General features: G+C 42.6%; 1 protein-coding gene across 4 annotated transcripts in view; it reads right to left on the minus strand.

The window, feature by feature from the left end:
- Positions 1 to 24,297, minus strand: part of Znf385b (zinc finger protein 385B) — a 401,032-nt gene that overhangs the window by 274,714 nt on the left and 102,021 nt on the right. The window contains exon 5 of one of the 4 annotated variants that reach the window (XM_059260779.1): positions 14,502 to 14,630. The exons of 2 other annotated variants lie outside the window; for them this stretch is intronic. In XM_059260779.1, the coding sequence (XP_059116762.1) occupies positions 14,502 to 14,630 (129 nt within the window). Of the gene's footprint in view, positions 1 to 14,501; positions 14,742 to 24,297 lie in introns of those variants that run through there. One more of the 4 variants, XM_059260778.1, reaches the window with a different exon arrangement.

The following is a 24,297-nucleotide window of genomic DNA, read 5'->3' on the forward strand; positions in this document are numbered from 1 at the left end:
AAATATCACCACAACATCCTAAGGAAACAAAAGTCAAACTTAGTATATTGGGATTATTTTACTTTAAAAATGTAACTATATCTTCAACATGAAAATCCATACTTCAAAAGAGTTAAACTTTTAGAAATTATGTATTTACTTGACTGAAATACATCCATCCCTTCATCTAAATGTACATACATTTGCTTTCAATGTACTGCAGTGGTCCTCATAACCTTCCCAATGCTCCGATCTTTTAACACAGTTCCTCATGTTGTGGTGACCCCCAACCATAAAACTATTTTCATTGATACTTCATAACTGTAATTTTGCTACTGTTATAAGTCATAAAGTAAATATCTGATATGCAGGATATCTGATATATGACCCCTGTGAAAGGGCCATTCAACCCCAAAGGGGTCACGACCCAGAAGTTGAGAATCAATGACCTATATGTTCAGGTCTGGCTAGTACTGTTCCCAATTTGCTCAGAAGAAGAATCCAACACTGCTTTTATCATTCCCACAATTCCATGTTTTCCGCATTGTATCAGTCTCTCTGACAGAGGTAATTTAATTTACTCTTCTCATCTACCCGAATGGACTCTGCCCCACAGCTAAGAGGAGTCGGGTTAAGAGTGAATCAAAAATCCTTCCGTAAGCTTTTCACTGTCAATCATTTGGTATGCTCTTTCAAAGGCTCTTAGAATTGTCTGTAGAGTGCAAACCCCTCTAGGCAGCAGTTCTCAAAGGTGCCTTAGAACAAACTGAGGGGCATGTCAGAACATCCGTGTCTGTGATCCAGACAGAACTGATCAGGGAAGGAGTGTAGGGATGTAGCTCACTGTGTGTTTAGCATACACTGAGTTCAACTCAAAGCACTCCAGAAATTAAAAATTGAGCACAGTGAAATAAGACTGTATGGTTGTGGTCATAAGTAGGTTGGCTTCCTTGAGGTTGTCAGTTCTAGGGTGACTGTTCCATGTGAAATCACCTAGTGTTAGGAGACAGTGTTCCGAGACAGTGTTCCGTTTTAAAAGTCAGCACTGAGTGTATGATGAGAGTAAGTAACAAACCTATAGTGCAACAATAAGCTTGGTGAACTAACTCGGCAGAGTGCTAAACGCTGTCTGTCGGCTTTGCAGATTCCATGAATGCCGGACCGTTATTTGAGTATGGTTTTGTCTTTCTTATTTCTTTTTATATGGTAGTGGGACTTGCAATGGGGTACTTCAGAAAGCTTCCTTTCCATCACAAAGCCTAGGTCCCAGAAGGCCTGCTGTTTTGTGTGCACACATAACACAAGTGTTTGATGGGAAGGACATTTGAGTAACAGCACACTGAGGAATGCTTGAGGAGTAAGGATCCAGCAGGCCCTGAAGATAAACACAAACCATCAGGCAGGCTAAGCCTGGATATAGGAAATGGTTCGTATGGACATACTACAGCACCTGCGCAGGCTTGACCAAATACCACCTTTTCACCTGGATCTTCTCAGGGGCAGACACTTGGGAGGGAGGAGAGAGGGCAGCAGACTGGCCACCTCGAATTACAGGGTGGAATGGCCTTTGCCCTGTGTCTTTCCCCAGATATTAACTGTGCCTCAAAACTACAGTTATCACTAGGCAACATTCCAAGCTGTTACTGAGGTAAGTTTTGATAACATCACATTCCCTCCGTGTTCCCTCCACTCCCTGCATCTTTCATATCCTTTTTCTATGTGAACATCATGTGTCATTCTCCCCAAAACAACTGCAATATTAAAAATTCAAAAGCATAAAACAGTTAAATATGTCTATATCACACAGTAAAAATGATAGTTAAAAGTAAGTCTATTTTAAACAGTGTTCAGGTTCCTTTGTGATAGAATACTGTTTTTGTCTTCTCCTTCTTCCCTACCCCTCCCCATGACTACATATGAACACACATACAAATACACACATGTGCATTTTTTATATAAAAATACATACTTTGTTCTATGTCTTGATTGTTTTGCCCTTATAGTGTATTGTAGTGGGTAGCCATTCCAACCTTGATCTGGAAGTTTCAACCCCCATTGAGGCTTTGGTAACTCTCACACCTACAAGGCGGGGCCAAGAGAGGACCTTGAAGACCTGAGATCCAGATGCGCCGTCTCTCTTGTTTCCTAGACCCTGGATGCTGGAGGTAGACTGAGCAGAGTTCTCCAGAGAACACCGCTGGACTGCACTGCGTCTTTCCCAGACCCTGCAAGCTACCTATCCCTTCATTTGTAAGTTACGCCACTAAATAAATCTCCCTTTTAACTACGTGGAGTGGCCTTAATAATTTCACCAATATACATTATTACATGTCAGTTTTTACAAATGCATCTTATTATTTTAAATGACTGCACAATATTCCAGCACATGCACTAACCATGGTTACTACTATCATCATCTGCCATGTGTGGGATGCTGTCCTCTGGGCATGACAACACCATCACCATCTTATTCAGAGCAGCTGGGACTACCAGCAGGCGATGCTCACAAGATCCACCCTGTCCCCTCACAGGAGGGTCCTAGACCGCACCTGAGCTTCCAGCTTCTCCAAACTCTTGGACTACTGCCACTCCAGCCCCCACAGCTGTATGTGATTCTGTACCTTCTTTATAAAGCCCCAGAAGATGCTTGAGTATACAGAAGCTAGGTTGGCTAAAGGACTCCATTTATGCAGCTTTTGGGAGGTCATCCCCCATGCTTAGTTGGGACGTTCTGGTCACACAGATATTTGGGGGCCACTCATTTTCCTGTAAGTAAGCCCAATTAATTCACTGTCCAACTTGACATTCAAGTGAGACTTGAATGGAACCATGTCTTTGACTCCTTGTTGGTGTCCCATCTGGGATGCATAGACATTTGTCCATTTCTTCCTCAGGATAAGTTGGCAAACCATGGAGGTATTCTTTATAGATATTTCCCATTACCAATGATATTATAGTAACATTCCATATGTGTACGCATGTACATGAAATGGAAAGCTCTTGTTCTGTGCCTTTGTATACACATGAAAGCATGCATGTTGACTAAACCTAGAAGTGAAATGTACAGTTTAAATTTTGATAGATAGTGTACATTATTCTACAAATGCATGAACCAATCTAAATTCTATCAACAATATATCGAATTCATATGTTCATATACTAATTGTGTAGGATTTGGTCTTACTCATTTTTAAACTAAGAAAAATGGCATCTTACTGTAACTTTAAACAGGGAGTCTTGGTGCTGGGGAGAAGGCTTAACAAAGTCCTAGTCACACAAATATGATGACCTAAGTTCAAGACCCAGAACACATGTCAGAGCTGAGTGTAGTGCAGGTACCTGCAATCCTAGTTCAGGGGAGGCTGAAACAGGAGGACCCCAGAGGCAAGTTCCCAGATGACCAAAAGACCTTGTCTCAAAAATTAAGGCAGAGAATGATTAAGTAAGCCGTCCAACGTTGACCTCCACATACACCCAGGTACATACACAGGCACACATAGAAAGGGAAGAGCGAGTTTTGTTAAGAAGAACACTATCAAATAATGTATTGAATTCTTCAGAAATGTTCACAGATCCTATATGCATGTGCTTTATCCTCTAGTCAGTGTTTTGACGGAATCATTTACTGTGTCCAGGTATTGTAGTAAGGGCCACATATCTGAAGGATCAGGACAGTGATCTGAAGCTACTCACAGTCTAGTACGTGAGACAGATGGTTTTAAGATAATATGTAGTGCCATGTCCATGCATGGATCCAGGCGGGGACTTGGACCTGACTGGGGTGGCAAGGAAATGAAGAAAGGACAGATGGACACAGGGACAGAACACTGGAATCAGTTGGTCTAGGATCTCGGCTGAAGAAACCTCAGCCCTGTATCCGCTATCCTTCTTTTTGATACAGTCCTATCAAATTAGGACTCTCTAATTGGCTATCTTAGAACTTACTATATAGACCAGGCTGGCCTCAAACTCACGGAGATCCTCCTGCCTCTGTTTCCCGAGTGCTGGATTAAAAGTGTGTACCATGTGCCCGGCTTGTCCCAGTGTTTTATATCAGGCCTTAGAACCACGCCCCTTCTGTTCTTGTATCCTTACTTTTGTTTCTTCCTTTCTCTGTTTCTTCCTTTTCCCTTCTCTCTTCCTTGACCTGTATAAGGAGTTTTCTACAATTTTTCCTGCTCCTCCTCTGACCTATTAGAGTCCCCTGAAGCCAGTGTCCACACTCTTGTTCCAGTCCATTTTCAAGGTACCACTTTGCTGAGTGCTTGCTCGGTCCCCAGGGAAAGATCTGAGCATGCGGTGAGGAGATGAAGACAGAGACAGACAGATACACAGACACACAAAATGCTGAGGTTGGGTGGACTGGGCTCTCAGCTGGAGAGGCCACAGAATGCTGTAAGCGCAGCATGATTATTATGTACAGTTGAACATGGGGGTGGGGGTTATTGCATACAAACCAATGTGGAGGCAGGGTTTATGGTGCACATCTGGATCAAGGAGACAGGTCTGGCTAATCTTAGTAGGAGCAGTCTCGGTAGGGGAGCAGTCTTCAGGCTGTGAATGTGGGGGAGGGGAGAAAGCTATGGTGGACATGTTCTGCACACACTATCAACAACCACACACGAACCAGAGGAAGGCCCTGCCATCCCCCTCTGAGCCTCATCCTTGGAATGGGGTTGCTCTGCCATTCCTGCATGGGTTTGAGGCCATGGAATCCTTTGACAAGGCCTTACCCATGTCAACGATTCACCTTCACTCAGGCCCTCATCAGGGCTTTCTCTGCTCTCATACAATGTAGTGTGATAAATACACTAAAAGGATGTATATACTGCCTGAGCACAGAATTAGTTAATTACAGGCAAAGAGCTTGTTCTTAAATATATTTTGTTAGCTATTTCAAAAGCCCTATTGTATAAACATAAACTATTTTCTAAACATATTTAAGATAATATAAAAAGATGAATATGATACTTTGGTCAATAAATTCCTAAGTAGCATTAATAGCTTGTAACTAAAGGTTATATTAGGTAACCATATATCAGATAAGTGCTTATAAAGGATTGTTTATTTTGTATAATTTTTGTATAATATTGTATAATTTATAATTTATTATTGAAATGAGAGAAAGCAGAACAATTTACAAATTGTCTACTTTGATACTTGTTTAGGGAGGGTTCCAAGTTTGACTAAAAGAAAACTGAGACCATATTTACTCAATTATGTTACAGGTTTGTTTTTTTTTTTTTTAGGTTTTCTTTTAATTAGCAAATCAAAGCACAAACTTTCCTCTCCTGCCCTTATTCCTCCTTCAAATCACAGATCCATTAAACTTTTAATCCATGGTGATTCCTGCTAAGTACTGGATTTGTTACACCATGCTAAAGAAGCGTGCCCTTTAGCGTGAGGTGTGTCGAGGATAGTTAATTACACTGCACACGGAGCCCCTTTCCTAGTCAGACATGATAAAATGTGATGCTCATGTTAACATCATTGACTAGTAAGCCTGCTCCTTCAGCTTGAAATCATCAACCCAGCCCTCCTCCTAGTCGGAAAGGCTTTACACTTTTTCTGTGGAATAAGAGAAACTTACTGACCACAGTCTCTTTTCATACCTTGCCTTTCTAAGTTCAAACTATCTACTAATTATGGCATCTACCCTTTCATATGTAGATGACCAAGCTGCATCCAGACTCAGCAAAAGAACTGATGTGATGTATGGGCGCTGCTAAGAGTGTGCATGTACGTGTGTGTCGGGTTGTCATGTATCTAGGTGTGTGTGTGTGTGTGTGTGTGTGTGTGTGTGTGTGTGTGTGTGTCTCGGGTTGTCATGTATCAAGGTGTGCACTATTATTACTACTGCTTTTATTACACTAATTTGTCATCAGTGTAGTGAGCAAATTCTACTTTTCTATTCTCAGGATCATGGCAGGGACCAGATGGAATAACAGTTGCGTATGAATGAAGAATTAAAAGCAATAGATTTCCAAATGTATCACCCTGAAACTTTCCCAGGGAGATAGACACTTTGTGGAGCCTCCACTGCCCACAGGTTCACATCCTGTTGCGTTCAAGTTGCAGCTGCTGTGCCCAACCCCACATCTCCCACCAACACGGACCACTTTTAGGTTTATCTTGAGATCTTAATTTTACTACAAGATAGCTACAGTACAAGGAAGATGAATTTGCACATAATAGCAATAATAGATTTGTACATAATAGTAACAATAATAGACTGATTGAGCACTCAGTGCACATCTAGACACAAGGCATCATTTGGCATCTCCGCAGCTCTCACTGTGCCTATCGCCTGATGACACCGGACTCTCCATTTTCCCTCGGCTTGCCATTCTCAATCTTTACCACAGCCGTAAGCTGAATCTGTTACTTTCGTGCTCTTCAGACGAGGAGACTGGATCTTTACTGGTAAAATCATCTGCCTGTTTGGTTGTGCCAGCTCAGTTGTGGCATGGCTGGATTCTGAATGCCTCAGATAACCATTCCCAAACCACTCCACTTCTAGAAGCAGAACTGGTACACCCAAATACATGGCCACCTAGTGTTACTCTCTTAATATGCTCATGTAACCACTGTATCAGAGAATGGATGATCACAGTCTGTTAGCATCCATCGAACCCCTAAACCACCTTTAATCACATTGAAATCACAACCCGCTTTTGTTTCAACAGGCCCTTGCTTATGGACGAGTACTCGGTGCATGCTGGTCTTGCTGGTCATACTTATGAAATCATGAGAAGCCTCCACCTTTACCCACACTGTTCGCATGTTCAGCCCAGCTGAGCAAAGAGCAGGGTTTAGGCTGCATCACTCTAACCTTTCTGTGACTGCCAGGGACGATACCAAGTGTATCGATCACCGTTTGCATCCCTTTGGCAGATTCAGGACAGAAACAACTCAAAGCAGAAACCGATTCTTTTGACTTAGTTTCCAGAGGGTTCCAAGGGTCCATGGTTGCCTGGCTGTGTGCATTTGAGTAGAACACGTGACGTCAGGAACCTGGGCCTGAGGAGAGCTGTTCACTCCGTGGCCAGCCAGGAAGCAGAGAAACAGGAATGCCGACTCTAGGCTAGCTTCCTCCAGCTCTCTTCTCTGCTCTCCATGCCCTCCTTCCACAGGACAGAACTGGCCACATTCACGGTGAGTCTTGCCTACTCAGTTAATGCTCTCTGGAAACACTGCATTGACACCCACATAGATGTGCCTCCAATCTCCTATGTGATTCTAAATCTAGCCCAGCTGACAAGGATTAACCACCGCGCCATCTCACATTGTAGGGGCAGATGGCAATCATACCATCCTTTTCCCTCAGATTTATGTTTTGTCAATATTTCTCCATCTGTTTTTCACTCCCTTCCTCGTGTCCTCTTCACTGAATTAACCTAGTGGTTCTAACTAGGGCTGCAGAGGAGGAGCATTTGGAGACCATTAAAGGCTTTGATTCCTGTATTGCACCTCCAGAGACAGGCATTCAGTGTGGAAGGGGGCCTACGGATCAGCATTGACACTGCCTGTGCTTTTCGATGTATTTTCTACACTTGTCGGATAACGTGAATAGTTTAATGACCAGTTCGTAAGTGACTGAATCGAATCACAAATTAGGGTACTTCACTCTAAGTTCATAGGAGCCAGGTACACCTTGGGTATAGGTGTTCAGCCAGTTACAAATCCACTGAATTCTTTGTCACCTGCTCTTGTGGATTCTCTTACTGAGAGCTGGTCTAGGGTGTTCATTAAAAACTTGCATTCTGGAGTCCTCTGAGCTGCTGTATGACTCTGGGAGGTTGACTTAACTTCACGGCACATCAGTTTCCTTAGAACTCCTTTATGAGGATAGGAAGACTAAATGAGTTCTCACATATGAAGGGCAGGGTATCACATTAGTTTGAAAGTTAACTATTGCTACTGTTATTACTAAGTCCTATAATTTACACCACTCACCACACATGTTCCATTAAATAGAGGCAACAATAAAATCTGTTGCTAAGAATCCAGTGTTGGTTAAACCAGTCTTAGCTGAACCAAGAGATCTGTGTTATAGACTATTTTCCTGCTATCTCTATTAAAGAATGATCCACAGCCATTTCAGAGCTTCTGATAGAAGTGGTATCCACTCCAGACTTCCCAGAAGTAGGAAAAAGTTAAACACTCAGGATATAGATGATGGCATCTCACTTCACCCATTGTATATTTAAATACACAAACTCCAAATGTTACAGGTAGACAAAGGCCTAGTAGACTATCACCTATCACATAATACATAAAGCACAGGAAAACGGTGGCGGAAGAAGTTACTGTGGATTCATTTCTGAATCTGGTTAACCCTGCCCTCCGAAAAACCTTCAGCAAAGAAGGGGTAGTTCTGGTTTGTTTTCTTGTTTTTTGTTGTTTTTGTTTTTGAAGACAGAGAAGCTTCTAGAAGATACTTCTTACAAAAACAACAACACTAATGACTCAGAAAACAAGATCAAATAAACAAAAACTTCTCTAGTACTAGCATTACCATAGATCTATAACAATCACTGATCAATACCATGTTCAAAATCTCAAAAAGACATTTGGCTAAATGCCCCTGTGGTATTGCAGACTTTCTAGAAGACATCAGAAGACATGAGTCTGCCAAACGCTAACAACCTAGGTACTCCCTCATAAAGGCATCTCTTTATTATTTAATTGCTATTTCCATATAGATGCATGTATATATAAATATATTGATATTTCCATATACATATATTTTCACCTCACAGTTTAGTTCATTTTGTGCTATCTAACAGAATATCTAAGACAGGATAATTTATAAAGAGCCAACACTCACATCTTAGGAACAGAGAATGAGAAGTCTGAGATCAAGGGCTGGACCCAACAAGGACCTTTTCCTCTAGAAAGCATCACACAGCAAAGGCAAGAGGTTGGCTTACAAATACACTCCCAGCCTTTTATGATGATGGCATTACTCCATTCACGAGAGTGGAGTGCTCATGAACTAAGCACCTGCCTCGGGCCCCACTACTCCACACTGTTGACACTAGGGATTATGTTTCCAACACGTGAATTTTGGGTGACACATTCAAACCACAGTGTTTACCTTTTAGGAAATTTAAGAGTCTTTCAAACTAGGATCTTGACCTTGCCAGTACCTTTTCAATTTTAAAAGAGAAAATACTGGAAGATGTTCTGTGATTGAAAGCTCTATCACAGATTCATGTTGGTCATTTGCTATAACAAACATACTGTGTGATCAACTATGACTGAGGTGTGTAGGATGTTACTAGAGAGAACATGGAGAGGAATGCTTGAGGTAAAGAGAGAAGAATCTTTTCCTAAAGAGCATAGTTTAGATACCAGGAAAGATCACAAATCTCATTTTAAACAGACAGAAGAAGGGATGCATAACATAGTAATATTCTTGGCTGGAAAACTGAGGGTGGGGATTGGCAATAAAAAACAGGTTGATGGGGGAAGCAAAAATATTTATATTTATACTTGGAAATATAAGTAATCAGATTGAAAGAGGCATATATTGTTAATAAATATGAATAAATAAGGTAATACAATGTGTCTTTCAGTGCACTAGATACCGAGAAATAAAGTGATGGCTGAGCAGGGAGCATTTAAGTCAAAGAAGATATGGTTTACTCAACAATACTTTACCACCACAGGAGCAGCCTTGCATTTTCAAAACTCGGGTCAACTGCACTTCAACTAATCGATTTGAGATCGAAACGGGTTTCTTGGTTTGACATAACACATGACTGACACAGGGAAACCTGAGGTCATCCTTTAGATCAGGAACGGAAAGGGTGAAGGAATGTCCCACACATCTTTTCTCCCGAAATCACGAATTGATTATAAGGTATCCTGGTAAGGAAAGGAAGCTAGCACAGTGCATGACGTTCACTCCACTCGTGTCTTTTCGGACTTTGGGAAGTAAATTACACATTGGTGTGTATTTATTCCTCTTGGGACTATTTACAGAAACATGCGGGTCTGAGGAAGTGAGAGGAGAACAGTAAGGTAATGCAGAAGGCGACTGAGCGGAGCACTTTTCACTGTAGCCTCAGGGGAAAGCAGGAGTCTCCAAATAGGGCCCCTTTGTGTTCCTGCAGGGAGAGCCAAGACACATGCTCATGGTATGTTCTAGAGAGGTGAAAATTCGGGCAGCTCAGGGGTTAGTGTAGATTAGCATATGTACAATTACACATAAATGCGTTGTACAGTTAGTGTGATAATCCAATATTAACCTGCTCAAATATTCTGCCACCACAGGGTACATGTAGTGGACACAGATATTATCTTCTCCACTTTACCTCAAAACAGTGAGTTCAAGCTTTTCTGCCAAATCAAACCGGAAACTCCCCTGGCATTTCTAAGAAAGCCAGGGGGCAGCCAAACAATGAGTCCCGTGATTAGTGAGGAAAAAGAACATTTAAAGAAAGACCAGAGAGAGTGGTGGAGCAGGGGCCCCGCAGGAGAAAACTTCCATTAAGCATCCTAAGTACAACCAAGAAAAACTAATTTATAAATATTTCAAATCTGATGAAGTCCTGGAAATGTTCTAACTGACAAGGGATAACAATTGGAAGCTAATTGTATAATCCTCATTTATTTGAAATGTCACTGGCAGCTATTATTTATTGTTCTGCTGTTATTGATTTATTTTAGTAATTATAGGAAGCTTTCACATACTTATTATTTCCATTCTACAGTACTATTTTTACCCATTTTACGTTTCTCAAATGGTAACTTAATAGCAGGCATGTTTAGGCATAAAACCCAACAGGAGGAATGGATTGCTTTTGCAGGAGCAGGGAGCCTTCGTGTTGACTTTTGCAAGAACCAAGGTCATAGGCTGTCTGTCACCTAAAGAGTTTCTTACTGGGAAAGCAGGTAGGGAGGTTCAATCAGTGCAGGACGTCCTGCCAAACTTGGAGTCAGCTCAACAACAATCAACTTTAGGATACCTATGACCCCAAAGCTGCAGGTGACACGATGGTGGTTAAAATTATTACTATTGTTAGGTAAAATGTAAAGTTTAACTAGAAGTCCTATATGTTTTTACTTGCTAAATCTTAGCAACCATAAAACAAGATCTTCTTAGTTACTTCATTAGTAGGAAGTAAGGAATAGAAAGTCAATGAAAAGACACAACGACAGAAAATAGAGCTTTGAGGTCAGAGACATGCTCTTGTTAAACCACACCCACCTCAGCGACACACCCCAAAACCAACTGTAAAGTCCATAAACTATCCAGTCCATTGGGAAGTGGGAAGAGCCTCGTGAACTAGTCCTGTTCTCAATTAAAACCGATTTACCCTCATGGGCTAATGAACTGCTAATGAAAAGCTGCTAATGAACAAGTCCAGATTGTTGATCTTTGATATGAAAGTGTGAGCGGTTGGTAGAGCACTTCCTCGGGACTTCTCAGACTCTGTTACTTACAAAGAGAAATTGCTGGCAGGATGGAGGCAGATCTAACAAGTTGATTCCTGCTCCTCCTGAGTGGATTTTCTTCACTGTTTTGTAACATGAAAAATTTCACTATTCTAGAGAATTCTGACATCCTAAAACTTTCTAAAGGCTTTCATTGAGTAAACACAACATCATCTAGAATTTCAGGAGAAAATGTCAGTATCTTACAGCCTTCCAATTCTCAACCCATAAACACAATTAGTTCTCTGGGCTTTGGGGTAATAAACATGAAGTATTTCTAAAATAAAGTCCACTGTATAATGTGAGAATGGTTGGTGGCTTGACATCCTCAAAAGAATAAAAGAAAAATAAGTTGTTTAAAATTATGCTTCATCTAAAATCTCATCCTTTCTAATTAAAATGGCATGTGCTACATCCCTATATTTCAACAATAACATTTTTTTCTTAAATCACTTAAGTTTATTTTGTTTCTCTCTCTGTCTCTCCATCTCCCTCTCTCTCTGTTTCTCTGTCTCTCTGTCTCTGTGTGTGTGTGTGTGTGTGTGTGTGTGTGTGTGTGTGTGTGTCCATGCGCACACATACTACATGCACAGGTGCCCACAGGTGGCAGACATGGCAGACTGCCAGGAGCTTAGAGTTGCAGGCAGTTGTGGGTTACCCAACATGGGTGCTGGGAACTGGACTCAGGTCTTCTGAAAGAGCAGTGCATACTCTCAACTGCTGAGCCATCTGGAGAGATGGCTTATCTTCAATCTTTAATTGTGTGTAATCATTTAAGCTAGGCAAAGATCCAAGAAAAGAGAGAGAGAGAGAGAGAGAGAGAGAGAGAGAGAGAGAGAGAGAGAGAGAGAGAGAGAGAGAGAAATAATGAAATTAAAGATTTCAAAGGGGCATTCAGACCACAAGAGGAAAAAAACATATTATCAACATTTCAGTATGTACATCCCAGTCCACCTGCATGCCTACTGTAGCATACAGAGAACAAAAACTCTAAGAAATCATTATTCTTATTACTAAGAACAATAACAAAAACATATTATTCCCTTAAAAATCTTGGTAATTTTGGTCACCTCTTTTTAAAAAAGTTTCAACAAGAGTTACTTTCTGATGGAAATAAAAACCTAAGGACAACACATTCACAAGCAAATTTCATCTATAAGCATTCCATGAAAGCAAACAAAACTTGTTTTTAAGATTTCAAGACAAGGTCTTTGCAGGACAGAATCCATTTTTCAGATTTGTTATGTCTCCTCAGAGTGTTTCAGGTTGATGTCTGAACTCACCCTGCTCTGAGCACATATGTAAACAACCAAGCATTGGCTGTTTACATAAAATATGAAATGTGCAAATGCTTTCCACTCCCTGTACCAGAGTGTTAGCATGCATTAGCAGAGGAGCCGGGAATCGTTGTGATAAACTGCAAAACATAGTCAGGCCCAGTAGAGTGGTTTCTACATATGTGCTGTGAAGAGAGGGACAGATATATGATACAGAACAGAGCTATCTTGATGTCTCATCCTAGAAAAGGTCTACACTGGACCATGGCAGCAACATCAGATTTGTGGGTCCTGAATGAACCAGCATAAAGAATTTTGGAGAAATGAGGACGTCTCTAGAGTGAGGTGGCGCTTTTCTCTCTTGAGGGTCTCACTGGGCTCTTCCACCTCTCCTTTCCTTCTTTCCTTTTTTAAATCCTAGCACACACAATCAGCTTTGGCAGAACACCAAAATCCCAGCCGTGGACCATTGAGTGACCATTACCATAAAAAGAGCTGCTAAATAAGAAACCATGTGCTCAGGATGAAACTCATTTCATGCTTTCAAAAGCACACAGTGGCTTCTAGCGAGATAGTGGCCCTGGGACTTGCCGAGACAGATTGGTGAACACAAATGGTTTGCTCCTGATGTGTCTGCTTAGCCAGGCTTTTCATGTACCAGCAGTAAATGGGGTTCCTGAGTCTTCTAAGAAGCACACACTTATCTATAACTTTAAAGCTGAAAACTATAAACAGCAGCAGCCTAGCAGCCTTAAAAACATTTAGGAAGAAAAACACACTCACATATATGATCAAATCTCACATGCCATGTTAGCTTCCAATCACAGATTTCTCTGTCCCCCTAACATACGCAACACATAATAAACATAATACTATTTGAACATGACACAACATTCATACCCCCTTTCTTGTTTAGAAACAGCTTCTGGCCACATACAGTTAGAGTTGAGCAGAACCTAAGCAATAGGACTTCTCTACTAGGAGGCTGACTTAGAGCCTGCCCCTACCATGTTGGTTTGCCAGTACCCTGTACTTCAAATGTTACATCAGATCTTTCCGAGCATGATCGTCTGGTCATTTAACTTCCCCAGGTGAGCACCAGGGAAAGTTACATTTACATGACAGAATATGCTACGTTTAAAATATCACATCTAGTCTATGCATGCTTCATAAAGAAATACTCATTTTCCCCTCTTGGTCAGCACACCATCACTAGAAACCAATTACTGCAGGCTGTCCACTGCCTGACAGGTCATAACTTTTAATTATTAATAATGTCAAGCTTAACAAGGTGTCATCTCCAGTATGCAAGGCATTGCTCTCACTTTCTCAGCTACCTTGTAAACATGATTTGTTTCCTCCTACATATTTTTCATGTCAAAGATTCTGTGAAACATATTTTGTTTATAGCCTTTTTATATATCTATACCTGAAACACATAATAACACTGCTAATTGCCTACTTTCCTTAACGATAGCAAATCACATATCACTGACTTGTTCTGAATGTTTAAAATGCAGAGGAAGTCACCTGCTGGTAAGATGTCCTCAGCACACAGCTAGTAAAGGAAAGAAAAAAAAAAGAAAAAAGAAAAAGAATGCTTATCACACCCATTTAGAGAGTAACTTCTGAATAAAATTAAGGGCTGCTGCATTTTCTCTTCAATTGCCTCCTTCAGAAGTGTCAGCCCAATATAATACACACCACTGATGACTCCACAGGATTCAGAACAACGGTTGAAAGAACCAGTTCCTGGCATCCCAGACCCCAGCATCCAAGTTTTAGAATAAAGATGCTCACCTCTGCTAGGGAGTCCACTCCACATCCTGGCAGGGATTTCAGCGGCTTCACCAGCAACCAAGTTGGATAAACAAAACTTCCAGGATGTGGCCAGTGTGATGTACAGTGCTACCGGGACTTGGCTCCAGCCTGATTATCCGTGACAGCCCCACGTTACATCAGTGCCGCTCAAAACCTTCCCGTGGCTGGCTTATTGCGCTCTCATTGAAAATCCTTTACATGCTGGCAGCATTTTAGGGAAGGACGAGCACGCTCTGAGTCATTTGTTAGGAAAGCAGAGCAGTTTCAATCTGGAGCTCTACGCAGCAGCACTGTCAACTTACGAGTCGGAGGTGGATTGGTGCCGAGAAACAGGCAACCTAAGCCTTCATTATCAATGCATGAAATCAGCCACTGTGATCACATTCGAGCAAGCCACAAAAAAGGATGCAATTATGAAAGGCTCCACAGATTTAGCAACAAACCTTGTGGAATGAAGAATCGTCTTTCAAAATTGTGTGAATGTTAAAAATAGCTCTGGCTTTTCAACAATAAGCAGGGTACCGAGAAGAAATCAGTAGTCTATAGTATAAGGACTAAGCATTAACGCTGCAAAACCCAAACCAGCTGTAGTTCCCAGGACTTCTTCATTCACAAATCAAGTCTCCAGAGTCTATGGCAATTACGGGGAACAGTTTCCATATATTTGACAATTTCTATTAAGAAGCAAGCTAACTGTCCTTTAACTCTTAAGTGTCATCAGTACATTAAGATGACAGGAAGAAATGTGCAGGGCTCTGCCAGCAGCAGATCAGGATGCTCTCAGTTCTATTCTAAGTTCTTAAACACCAAAAATTTACAGTTATTCTGTGTGACGAAAGGAATAACCGTGTAAGAAAGAGGCTAATTGCAATGCCATGCCTTCACCTATCTTAAAATGAAAAAAAGAGCAAATAGGCTCATTAAATTCATATATCCCACTTCTGGCCAACCCCAAATAGAAATATTTACCTTCTTAGATTACACCTCCTCTTTTGTTACTAACAAATAGATGCAATACCCAGCTGACGTGGTCTTTAAAAGACATACAGTAACTCAGAAAGGAGCAACGATTTGAGATTGCAAAAACACATGTCTTTGATGTGCGCATGCAAAGTAGAAAGCAAAAGAAGCCATGAAACATTCGTCATAAATCACCAAGAAAACCCAAAGCAATTCCTAACAGGCTGCCTTCACAAAGATCACACTTAAGGATCCATCCGGTGCAGTTTTAAGACCAGGCGTTAGGTTCTTACTGAGTCTGTAAGGGCGGAGCAAATCAGGATGCATGCTCTAAGGCCATAGTTGGACTTGAGAATTTGTGAGTGACTGGATCAGAGGTAGTAGTGATGTGACTGTTTCAGATGATGCTTTTAACAGTGTGTTCAACAGAAAACACCTGTGCAAAAATGAGGTCTAGATGTCACATTCATTTGCATGAACAGCATGGTGGAGCAACTTCACACAAGGCACTCCCATTAGGGCTCCTCACTGGGTCTTTAGATACAGGACTGACTCCTTACACACTGCTACCAGACAGGATACAGGCATATACCAGTGGACATATACATAGCATGCGTATGAATGCACACATCCAGACACTGTCACCTTTTGCCATTATTTATGCCCTTTAAATTTTATGTATTGTGTGAAGACCCCAAGGCAACAGTTGAATGTATCATGAGACCATGACACTGCACATCACAGATTTCCCAGCTGCTCGGTATCCTGCTGTTAATTCCTTTGTCCTCCTTCCCTTCTTCCTCACCCTCTTCTCCCTCAGATACAGACACAAGCCTCATCGTATAAAATACTACAGGGAAGGCTGTGCCTGAAGATGCTTCCATTATTACTGCAAGCAAAGAACCCTAGCAATAAGACGATAGTTTAAAATGATGGAGCTGGAGAGATGGCTCAGCGGTTAACAGCATGTGCTGCTCTTGCAGAGGACCTGGCTTCCACTCCCAGCACCCATGTGGGGGCTCACAACTTCCTGCAAATTCAGTTCCAAGATGCCCTCTTCTGGCTTCCAAGGGCACCAGGCACACACATGCTATTCATACATAGATGAAGATATTCACATATACACACAAAATAAAAATAAAAGAATTTTAAAAATGATATGTATTCAATTGCTTTTCATAAAACATTTAGTATGTGATGCATTCCAAATACCAATATTTTTGTATTTTTGGAAGGTGACCCTTCACTTATACCATAAATGACTGGCATGACATATCCTGCCAGATCTTGGGCAATAACTCTCTAAACAGACACACTAACATTTCTGTAGCAAAATATGCATATTCATCCAAGACAGAATAAGTAAACACCACGATTAACCTCAGATCCGTTCAGACCGATTTTCCCATCAGAATGAATTATGAAGCTCCCTGGTTTGTGGAACTTCTTAGGTTGCAAGAATTACACAGTGAAGGCTGCAGATCCCCCAAAGGGTTTCTGCTTAAAAGCTCTGGCTGGGAAAGTGGTACCTAAACAGGACTTCTCTTGCATAAGCAAAACGTGGAGGGCAGTGTTCCTGTAGGCACAAAAGGGAAGGTACTAGGAAGTCTGAGGTACAAAGCAGAGCAGAAACGTGGCAATAATACAGGATGACAAAACTGGGACATGGGGACCTAAGGCAAGAAGAAGCCATCCTGGATTAATGAACAATAATTAAATCCCCACACAGCAGTGTCAACCATTCACTGGTTACTTGGTGTAAGTGGGGTGTGTGTGTGTTCAAGTGTGTGTGTGTATGTGTGTGTGTGTGTGTTGCATGCATGTGAGTGTGAGGTGCATGGGAAGGTCAAAGCAGGACACTGAGTGTTCTCTGTCATGCTCTACATCGCTGTATTGAGACAGAGTCTCTCACTGAAGTGGAAATTTGTGCTCTGGCCTAGGCTGGCTAGCCAGCAAGCCCCAGGATTTGTCCATCTCTGCTCAGTGCTGAGGTTCCAGGCACAAGCAGTCCTGCTCAGCTTTTTTCCTAGGTGCTAGGGATTTGGGCTTAGGTCATTCTGCTTGACGATCAAGTGCTCTTACCTACTGAGCCATCTGTTCAGCCCCAAGTATTCCAAAGCTAATACACTGAAGTCAAGAAGAAATAGAAAAGGGAAGGATATATTTTCAAAGTGAGCATGAAACATTGGGTTTCATGCTTTTCTTACTCTATTCTCATTGTACCCATATGCAAAATATCTATTGTACTAAATATTACATGTCATACTCTGAACGTTTCTTATTTGTGTGTGCTCTGTACAGTACTGACTGTGGAAATCTTCAAAATCACTTGCAAAAATAGTTGCATTCTTCACCATAAATCTTTCCAAGAAATATGACCATGACGGTGCATCTTCTTGGTGTTCCTCCTCCAAGTCAACCTCCCCAAGAGTGTATTTTGAAATTATTTTATTGTTTTTTCCACATATGGGCACTCTGCCTGCATGTGTGTCTGTGCCCCACATGTGTGCCTAGTGTCCATGGAGACCACAGGCGGGTGTTAGACCCCCTGGAACTGGAGTTACAGATGGCTGTGAGCCACCATGTGGGTGCTGGGAACTGAACTTGGGCCCTCTGGAAGAGCAGTCAGTGCTCCTAACCACTGAGCCATCTCTTCAGTTCCCCTGAATAATGTATTTTGAAAAGTTAAGTCTAGTACAGACCTTTAGCATAGCAAAGCATGAACTTGACTTAAGCTTTTGAGCCTACAGAACAGCAGCAACTCTCTTAAAACACTTCCTGATGGCCTTTTGGGAAGAAGGCTTGCTCGGGGGGGGGGGGGGGGGGGGGGGGGGGGGGGGGGGAGTCACAGAGCACAGTGATGTGAACAGATGTCTTCCTAGTTTCTGTTTAGAGTGTAGGGCTCTAATCATAAGTTCTAGGATGTGATCACAGAGTCATTTTACAAGAGAAGAAGAAAATTTTATTTTTCTAGAAGTCTTTTGGCGTGTTTTAAATAAGTCCACAATTGTCTCTTTAGCTACCAAAGTGATATTTTGATGGTCTGATAAAGCTATTTTAATTTGTAAGAGTAAATGGCTTTCCCAGATGCTGGGGAACACCTGAAGAATAAAATCATAATATCCTACCTAAAGGTCATGGTCTCTTTGACATATACTTCTAAGGCATGCTCATGCAGGAGTAGGTGAACTTCCGGCATCTATAGGCCAACTGTCTTTGGACTTACAATGCAGGCTCCTGAGAGTGTGTGTGACCTCTGGAAATAAAGTGGGTCAACACAACATGAATGCTGTTATACTCAGCCCATAAAACATGCGACACCTAGCCCGCACAGCTCCTCCAGACGCTCATCTGTGGAGAAGAAATAACCTACTTCACAGGTGGCCCAAGAACCAGCGCCCAGATGAACCAAGGCCACATACCAATGCCACAGGCAGCTGTAATGTGCTGCAGGGATTTCTAACCGCGGCAGCCTCTTTCCCATCATGCTGTTAAGGTATGAAAAACAGAACATCGCTGTGCAAAGAGTCCAGTCAGTCAGGGCGACAGGACAGTTGTCCCATGGCAGAGGCTGAACTCATCAATTTTACATCACCACTGAGCCAGCTACCCCAAAGTCTTTCTTCCTCAGTCCTTTTAGAAGTGATATCATTTCTTTCTCAGGAAGGCATCATGGCTTTGAGAATACCTTTGATGATTCCAAACCCTCACTACCACACTCTAATGGCTTAAGACGATGTTCACACTTAAAAGTGTTGCTATTTATTTCTCAACATCTAAAAAACTAACACTGGATGCTAGCCAGCCCTTACCTTTTGAAAAATAAAATATTCCTGAAAGTTCATAGCCAAAGCGCTCTTTAGGTGGAACCCCTTAGCTGAAAAAGGGACAACCTCGCCTTTTAATTCTTTTCAATTTTTTTTAAATCTAAAACCCTGTGTGTATTCCTTCCTTAGAATTCTATACTTACACAAAATAAGCACCTTTGTTTACTATTTTAACCACTTGTACAGTACATGGAGTTGTTCGATGATGATTTCAAATCCACCACACTGGTAGTTCTAAATTTGTAACATCATCCAAATTGGCCAAGGCTCTCTCCAAGGTGATGCATCTGGAGTGACAGCTCCACCCTGCACCCTATTTCCAAATTACTCTCATTACTATGAGCCTCAAACCCCAGGATCTCTTCAGTATGATTCTCAAGTAAATGCTGCCGTAGGAGCCACCCATAGCATCCCTGCTTGAAGGATGGATTTTGTAAAATACTTCAAATTCAAAGTCACCAGTACAGGTGAGACAGTGATTCGGAGAAGTACGCAACGTTCCCTGTGACACATCGTCACCCTCTGAGTTCACATCAGCAAGAGACGTGAACTCCCTCTCCTGGGCTCTCTCATTAGAAAAAACAGGAACAGAAGCTCATGCCTATTCTCCAAGGTCCAAGCGTGTGTATTTAGACCAGGCCCTTGCCCCTGTAAAGTCCATTACTTCACAAAAACTCATGGACTCTGCCCAGTAAAAAGAAGACAGCGTGATCATTATTACAAGAAAAAAAAAAAAAAGTCTCTTAGTGGCTTGGGGCTGAGTACACTGTAACTAGTTTAGCCACCTCCTCCACTAAAATGACACTGATATTTCTTCAGTTAGTTTGTCATGTTTTCATCTTGGCACTAATGAGTCAAAAATCAAAGCAGGACCAGAGAGATGACTCAGCAGTTAAGAAAACTGGCTGCTCCTCCAGAGGACCTGGGTTCCATTCCCAGCACCCACAGCCATCTGTAACTCCAGTTCCATGGGATCTGGTACCCTCTTGTGACCTCCATGGGCACTAGGCACATGAGAGGTGCAAAGACATACATGCAGGCATAACACTCATATATGTATAGGAAACAAAAAAATAATTGAAAAGAAAAGAACAGTGCATTGATACAGTGCACACCTGTAAAAACGCTAGGGAGTTGGAGGCAGGAGGATTGAAAGTTAGAGGTTGTCCTGGGATATATAATGAGACTCGTGTCAAAATATTTTTAAAAGGAAAAGAGGGAGAGAAAGCAGACAAAAAGCTTTTGGGTCCTGTGTGAGTGGATTCTGCTAGCCCCGTCTGCACACTGATCATAGAAACCTGTGCCGGCCTCCCTAACTTTCATGTTCATACCTAGAATTTTTCAGCATTCCTGTAATATTTCCCTGCAAAGGAGGTGATAACAGATCATTTAAACAGCCATTTTCATTCCTGAGAACTAGAGAACAAGCTGTCCTCCTCCTTGCCCAACTCCACACAACTGACACCCCTAGAGATTTTGCTAATGCATATAAAAATGCTCACAAGGTCTGTGAACACATCCCACCTCTTTGTGCACATCCACACACAACCCTCATTATTTTGTGTGGTTTCTTCGTTTGCCATACTTATTAATGTAAGTTCCACCCACATGTGGGAATGAGGCAACGCCATCATTTCTATATACCTTTGGCACCATCGTGTGGTGGTTCTGTGTCATTGCACCTTCAAATCTAAAGGCTTCTTTTAAGGTTTGGGGGAAATGCACTTGAGGATAAATTCCACGTCTTAAGTATATGTGAGACGCAAGATGAGAGAGATCTGTGCATTCAAACCCAACACATACTTTAATGGACATAGTATCCATTACAGTGTCTCACCCCCACATGGTGTTTAACAGTTTGAGAGGAAAATCCACTCAAAGGATCCCCGAGGTCCAAGGAGATGCACAGACACAAAGTTTCACAACGCTGCAACTGTCAAACCCTCTTCTCATCCTGTTCTCTGTCCCCACTCCATCATCTTAAGTCTCCGCTGCAAAGCACCCCAGAGTTTTAGCATTCTTAACTTATCCTGCCACCCAGAGTGTACAGGTCTCAAACTCAAACTCAATTTAAAATTTCAAAGCTGGGGCAGCTAGAGAGCTTGGCTCAGTCTAGCAGAGGGTAAAGCACCTGTTGGACAATCTGAAGAGGCCGGTGAGGCAGGCTGCTCCTGCAGTCCTAGCATTGCTGAAACCCCAACAGGAGGATCCCTGGAACTTCCTGACCAGCCCAGATAGACCATCAGTAAGCTCCAGTTTCAGTGAGAGACCCTCCAAAAGTAAGGTGGGAAACAATTGAGCAAGACATCTTCTGGCCTCCACATGCACATACATGCACAGCACACACATGTTCACACACACACACACACACACACACACACACACACACGCACGCACTCCTGAAGGACAAATCAAAAGTGCCTCTTGGCTGTAGGCAGTGTCATTTTGAACTTGCACTTCCCTGTGACGGGCCAGCAGCCTCACCCCTGCGCTCTCTGCCTTACAGTGTTCCCTTGTGGATACTGTCTATGGAAGAAGCCGGGTTTACCTCCGCAGAGCGGGGGCTGTGGTCAGAATGAGCCTGGCTACTGACGGCACCAACCGCCCAGACACGTACAGGACACCGCTGGTGGCCACCTCTGCTCATGAACGTGCAGAGTCTACAAGGACAGCCTACCTGAACCCAGCACACATTCCTCATTTCTGACCCAGAGAATGAGGACTAAGTGAAAATCGTATCACTTAAGAAGAAAAGAAAAATGTTTTAAATCCTTCGGCCCATCTCCCCAAACTTCCAAACTTCTGTCTCTTTCTAACTCTCTGTTCCAGGTCCTCCTCCATCTTTCGGGTGCGCCAAGCTTGCTCTCAACCCGAGATTCTGAACACTGCCTTTGCTTCTTCTGGGTCTCTTTCCCTTCCATGACTAACTTATTTTTTACCTTTAGCCTTAACATGTCAACTTTACATGAGGATGAGACATTCCTTTCAAATTTGTTACAGAAGAGAGAGAGAAAAATTTACCTTGTAGTCAGTAAACAACCGGAAACCCATGTTAGATAAGGAAGTGCCCTGGATCCTTTTTGCTCTTTACTTTGTAACTAATTTGTTGCGGGAACGCACAGAGAGAACTCAGGGCTGCTGGAAGGCCTGGAAAAGGGTTGCTCTCCATAGCCCTGGCTTACCTCAAACACAATGAGAGGAAAACTGAACACACTGTCACTCACTTGACAAAAACTTCGGGTCCCCTAGAAAGAGGGAACTTCAATTGAGGAAGTGCCTAGATCGTACTGGCCTATGGCCATATCTATGAGGCATTTTCTTAATTGCGAATTGATACAGGATGTTTGAGCCCATGGTGGTAGGTGCCATCCCTGGGCAGGTCCGCCTGGGCTGTGTAAGAAGGGCAGCTGCTGAGCAAGCCAGGGGAAGCGAGCCAGGAAGCAGAGTTTCACTCAGGTCTCTGCTTCAGTTCCTGACTCAGGTGCCTGCCTTGAGTGCCACCTTTGGCACCTCTTGAGAGTGGCCTACAACCTGGTAGCCAAGTAAACCCTTCCCTCCCCTGAGCTGCTTTTAGTCAGTGTTGTGTCACAGCACCAGAAAGAAACCAGGACACCCACCACCTCACAGGCTGGAAGTCAAGGGTCCGAGTCATTATTTCAGTCTTTCCAGGGTACCCGCCAGCGCTAGCACATTTCTGATCCAGTCTGGATATGTGTCTCCTGCCACCAAACAGCGGAAGCCCCTTGCTCTCAGCCTGACCTTTCTTATCTTCAAACATTACTTTCGACAAAAGCGTTGCCTAGGGCAAGATCAGAACTCACTCCCTGGCAGTGAACTCTTGGCCGTTCTGAAGAAACAGAGATCTCAAAAGACCCAGAACAAAGTCAGTTCCTACCAAACCCCAGGCAACACGGTTCTCCACAGCAGGTACCAGCATTCCTTAAGGACACAGTGAACAAAATGTTAAATGAGTATTTGCCATATGTTAAGCAAATATCCTGCTTCTGCCTCAGAGGACAAGAGCATCAGGGTACCAGAGTGAGAGGTGTTACTCACTGGTGGGCGAGAGAGTCCGTGAGCAACGGAAGCTGGCCCTTCTGCAGACACGGGCCGCAAGTGAAGCATCACCTGTTTTGTGACTTAGCTTCCAGGCTAGACCCCAGCAACCACTAGGTATAAACTTGGCAACAGCTGCCCCGCCCAACCTGTATCAGTAGACGGGAGGTGAGGAAGCAGTCCACAGACTGCCTTGTCCCCAACACCAGCCCCATTTTTCTCTCCTTGTTCAGCTCAGTTGCCTTATTATACATGTATCTAAAATTAAAAGTTCATGTTCTGGGTGCAGAGCATCCTTGACAGGTCAAATCCCAGGTTCTGCAGCACAACCGTACAGTGGCAGCTTCAGCATCATCGTGGAAGCTCTTACAAGACCTCCAGCTTCAGCTGAGAATTAGGGAATTAGTACCTCACAGCTGGAGCCCAGAAATATGCACACTAGCCAGCTCTCCAGGTAAGAGGTCTATAATCACCCGTTCACTCATCAACTGCTTTAAGTTTAGTGTGTTCAGGTCCTCAGAGAATGAGGATAGTGAGTAGGATAGAGATGGTGAGGAATCGTTCCAGCACACGCTCAGGATACCTCAGCTTTCGGATATGAAGGTCACCACCAGCTACCCTGCACTGATAGCAATAGACCACTTACATTACTATCTGAGATGTATGAGTGAACCAGGCATCCTTGCCAACACATGGCTGTTGTCACTATTGTTTAGACATTCTGATAGTTAATATAATGGAGCCTCATTGTGGCACCCACATTTCCCTGATGGATAATTATGATGAACATCTTTTAAATGCACCTATTGGTCATTTTTTACTCTTTTTTTGAAAATTTTTTTCTACTTGTATTCTTTGATTCTTTAATATTGAGTTTCCAGTGCTCTTTATATATTGTAGACATGTACAGTCCTTTGCTTTTGAAATGTGTG

Source organism: Peromyscus eremicus, chromosome 4, assembly GCF_949786415.1.
Source record: "Peromyscus eremicus chromosome 4, PerEre_H2_v1, whole genome shotgun sequence".
NCBI classification, from domain to species: Eukaryota; Metazoa; Chordata; class Mammalia; order Rodentia; family Cricetidae; genus Peromyscus; species Peromyscus eremicus.